Source organism: Monosiga brevicollis, genomic scaffold (genome assembly GCF_000002865.3).
Source record: "Monosiga brevicollis MX1 MONBRscaffold_21 genomic scaffold, whole genome shotgun sequence".
Classification (NCBI taxonomy): Eukaryota; class Choanoflagellata; order Craspedida; family Salpingoecidae; genus Monosiga; species Monosiga brevicollis.
In genome coordinates this window covers 303,093-307,770 of record NW_001865058.1, presented here as the reverse complement: position 1 = coordinate 307,770, position 4,678 = coordinate 303,093, and the positions used below count along the sequence as shown (strand labels likewise).

The window sequence follows — 4,678 nt, the reverse complement described above, 5'->3', positions numbered from 1 at the left end:
GTTCAACACCACCTTGTCGCAGAGCCAAAGTAGGTCGAGTCCATTGAGCGTCGTAAAAGTAAAGGGTTTCGCCGCCGACTGCGACCGCTGTGGTAATGGCCGAAAGCTCGTTCGGGAGGGGCAATGTGCCCATGCTCGACCAGCTGGCAGTCATGAGGCCATTGCTTGCGCAGGGCCCCAGCGTCAAGTGAATCCACTGCAGCTGACGCTCTGCTGAGCCATAACTGCATACACCTTGAAGGCGGGTGACACCAGCGTCAAGTTGCAAAAGAGGATGCCCGACAAAGGTCGGCTGTAGCTGGGGCGAGACTAGGTCAGATGAGTTGTTTGTGCTTGGGGTTGCCTTGCTGCTATTTGCGGCTTGAACTGCCTCCAGCTCACTCAAGCAGCTCAACAAGCGTGGTTCCAGGAGCTTGAGAGCGTGTTCATGAGTACTTAAGCGTCGGCGAATTTGCAAACATGCTAGCTGAGCTGCATGCGCCTGTGCATTGGGCACACCAACAAGCACGTACGGTCGAAGAGCGTAATCCAACAAGATGTCGAGGCAAGCCCCCGAGCTATCATGCACAGCATTGAGGAGGTGTACGCCTAGCACCTGAACAAGCGGCGCTGTGTTTGCCAAAAGACTGGGTCCAACCGTGCGGAGTACTTGCGCCACGGCCGTGTTCGCGCCACGCGCGGGTGTACCCAAACAAAGCAGAATGGCCACAAGTGCCTCAATCACAAATGTGCGAGGGGCGGGGGCAGCAAGGGTTTCTAGCGCAGCTTGAAGAACTTGTCGATGAGACTCAATGGTCACTACTTCGCCGCCCGTACCAGCACTATCACGACCCAGACAGCGCAAAAGCACAATCAAGACGCAGCGGCGCAGCAAGATAATGGGTCTCTCCGTGAAGCGAAGAGGGTCAAGTTTCGTCTGCAGGGCTTGCAGCGCATGCATGACGGTGCAAAGCTGACGCGGGTGGTCCACGCGCCGAAGCCACGCGCCAATCGTTACTAAGCGAGCGGCGACGTAGTCGATGAGGGCAGGGGTGACGGTGCCACTGCCATGCACAAGAACTAGGGAGCGCAGATTTTGAATCTCCACTCTAATCAGCTCCATTACGATGGCTGCATCGCTTGCGTCGGGCAGAGCAGCGCCGCTCGGGCTGATGGCCTCTTGAGATGCTGAAGCCACGCTGCGTTCAGCTTGCTCAATCGCCAACACGGCACGGTGGCTCGTGTGAAAGAGTGCTGGGTGCAGTACATTTTGCATGGTATATAAAAAGGACATGCGTTCCGAAGCGTCGACAACTGCGGCACGATGGGCTGCCAGCTGTGCTTGAAGCTCAGGTCCAGACAGACGACCTTTGCAAGCCTCCAGCAGGGCAGTTAACACCTCTTGTTGACGGTAAGTGGCTGCAAACTGCCGGCCAAGCGCACGTGATCCTTTTCCTTTTAACACACGACGCCAAGCTTTGTCCGTGAGCGGAGCGGATGGTGCTGTCAGCGAGCGCTGCAATGGCGGGCGTTCTGGACACTCTGTGGTTTCCTGACGGGGGAGCACGGTTGAAGATGTACGAGGCGGTGCCAGGCCGCGCGGTGCAGCTCGGGATCGGCGGGGAGATGCCGGCATTGATGCATTGCCATTGCCTTGTGTATCTGCTCCCCGGACTTTGCAACTTTCGAGCTGCAAATCGAAGTTTTGATTCACCGATGATGCGGTGGCGGCGGCAGCGGAGGCGGCAGCACGAGCTGCGCTTCCCGAAGCATCACCATGAACGCTGTGAGATCGAGCTTCCATGTGAGAAAAGCCTGGAGTCAAGAGGGGAGGAGGACGGCCATTTGAGGAGCCGTTCGAGTTGTCATCTCTGTTCACGCTCGCGGAGGCTTGGGGCACTGCGTCATTCACTCCTTCGTGTATGTCTTCGTTGTCCTCCTCAGAGTTGTGACAAGGGCAGTAGGTCTGAACGATGGCCCGCAGCAGCTGGGTGGTGTCAGCCAGTGTCTTAGGCTCAGCCTGGGCCGAGGCAAATTTGGCTTGAGTTGATGCATTTCGAGAATCAGACGACAGTTGTACGTCGTTTGCAGAAGCCGAGCTGTTGCCTGTCACAATGGCGGCGTAGGTACTAGCCGACGGCACCGAAGCGGGCACCTCTGACTCGGCATCGATCGGCACATCCACGGCATCCAGACTGGGGTCAGTCGTGACAAGGTGGCGTTGTAGCGCAAAGGCTGTCTCAACGCATGCGATCAACTGGCGACGCTCGAGGCAGTGAGGCGTGTTCAATGCACGTTGCATATCGGCCAAGGTCAATCCCAGGACATACGCGCACACAAACACCATGCGGAGCGCGAGGCGGGTCGTACAGTGATGAAAGTTCCGAGCTTGCAATCCCCGCGTCAAAACAAACGTGTACAGTTGCTGGAGCATTGGGTGAGCGGCACCCGCAAGCACTTCAAGCAGCATGACGCGGGTGGCGCTGTGTTCACTGTGGCAGTGCTCGCACTGGCCCGGTATCAAAGCAGTCAGCAGAGGTGAAGGCAGCGCACCCACGTGGGCCGGAAGCCTAGGCTCACTCGCTGTGAGCGCAACAAGCGCAAAGGCCAGGGGAGTTTGTGCTTGCAGGTGGCGACTCTCCTCAGCTAGGGCTGGCAGAGGCTCCAGGCTAATAGGTAATACAGTGATGGCAAATCCCTCCAGCTCTGCTTCGCTTCGCGTGAAGCTCGTGAACGAGATGCTCACAGCATCGCGGTCCAGGATAAGGCTAGTTTCATTGCGGCTTTCACAATCATATTGGCGTTGTCGGCCGTCGGTGCGAATCTCATCAATCCTGGCCTGAGTCATTGCAGCTGACTCGCTGCTGCGTTGTAGACGCAGTGTAAACAAGGAGTAGGTATGGCTTTTGATAGCAAAGGCTTGGCTCACGTAGCCCACAGGCAAGGGGCTAGGCGACCGGCTGGCAATGCTCTGTTGCGTAACCAGGTGATACCCAGATGGGCAGTTCAGCAGCGTCACGCAGACGGTTGCGGCCGCCAAGGGGAGTAGCGCTTCCGACGAGCCCACCGTGACAGAGAAGGCTTTGACATCGGGCAGCGGGAGTACAAAAGGTTCCCAGCGGTGCAGGCGCCACGGCAAGGTCAAGGGTGAAGCAAGGGCGGGGGAGCTGCCAGGGTGGAAAATGCAGTTGATAATCAGATCTAGTGAGCCTAGGCTGCTGAAGTCCTCCACGCCTTTGAGCTCGAGGCGGGCGCCAGCTTCGCCATCCTGCAGGACAATTAAGTCGCTAGGTTGTTGCAAGGATGTGAGCGCAAAGCATAGCTTGCGGGCTTGGTCGTCGCTGCCAAGTTGCGGTGAAGTTTCCCAAAACACCGGTGCTGGTGGTGACACGCTCAAGTCCGGTGGAGGGATGGGACTAATCGTTGTGTCCCGACGCGCTGGCTGCTTGTCGGGCTCTGGCTCATTGGCCGGCGGAGCGCTCCAGGCACCACCCAGCAACGTGCCCAAACGACCGAGCCAGGGGGACGAAGCACGTTCGCTATGCTGACGGACCCGCGCCCCACGCGCTCCAGGCCCGGGGGCGTCGTCTCCAGTCAGGGCCTGAAGGGCTTGTTGTTGCAGCTGTGCGCGGGTGTCAAAGCTTTGCACATCGTGAATGGCAGCATATACTGTCGCGCTGAGGCCTGCGACGAGAGCTTCGGTAAGCAGATGTACACTGCCAAGTTCTTGTGCGCAGGCGGTTTGCAGATCACGCAAGACAGCCAAAGCTTTTGGAAAACCGGCCACCTGCTGCTTTGAAGGCAATACCAAGGCTCGAAAAACGGCTAAGCTAGCCAGAAATAGTTGATTCTCCAAGGCTTGCAAGGCGTTGTGTGCAGCAGGGCGTCGCAAACAACACTCAAGTCGAATGGCACCGATAAAGCCTGCGGCGTCACAAGCGCGTCGCAAGTCTGCTCGGGTGATTGGCTTGAAAACGTCAAGAGGGATTTGCACCTCTTCAAGGGGCTTCAGGTCCTCCAAGCGACGAGCAAAGGTACTTTCAAAGGCTGGTAGAAAATGGGTCAACAGGGCGGTCTGGTCTGGGCTTGAGGTCTCATGCTCTTCGGGACGTTGTTCTGCCTGCGATTTGAGGCGGATGCTAACTTGGCCGCTGATCTCGAAATCCTCCTCCCGCTCCAAGCAGCTGAGGCAGACATCGTGTTGGCAAGGCTCGCAATGCGCAACCAAGCCGCGGCCCGAGCACCCACAAAGATCGCAGCACCATGACAACTGCTCGCGAAACGTGGAATATGGCTCATTGACAATCCGCTATAGAAGCCCAGGTGTAAGAAGAAAGGAGTGAGGCATGCCAAAGCTCCCACATTAGTCTGTTCTCAGCTCCCTCCCTCCCAATTGTTTTCTTCAAGGCTTATAGAAAACGAACAAAAAATCGAACAAACAAACCAAACGAAACAATGAGGAGCATATGAACAAACAAGGCATACCATGTGATGGTGGCCGGGGCAGTAGTAGTTGGCGATGCTTTCTTCCAGCTCTGCCATGAGGTCAGCCTTGCGCTCATGCGCTTGAAATAGGGCCTCTACAAGCTGTCGATGGAATCCATATATTAGAAAGATTAGTGCTAAAAGCCAGGTGAGCGAGAGAGAGAAAGAGAGAGAGAGAGAGAGAGAGAAAGAGAGAGAGAGAGAGAGAGAGAGA

At 56.8% G+C, this 4,678-nt stretch overlaps 1 protein-coding gene across 1 annotated transcript in view; it reads right to left on the bottom strand.

The window, feature by feature from the left end:
• MONBRDRAFT_10420 (uncharacterized protein) overlaps positions 1–4,678 on the bottom strand; it is a gene marked incomplete at both ends in the record, with an annotated part of 15,390 nt that overhangs the window by 8,401 nt on the left and 2,311 nt on the right. The window contains 2 exons of the mRNA XM_001748120.1: positions 13–4,288; positions 4,465–4,566. Of these exons, the coding sequence (XP_001748172.1) occupies positions 13–4,288; positions 4,465–4,566 (4,378 nt within the window). The remainder of the gene's footprint in view (positions 1–12; positions 4,289–4,464; positions 4,567–4,678) is intronic.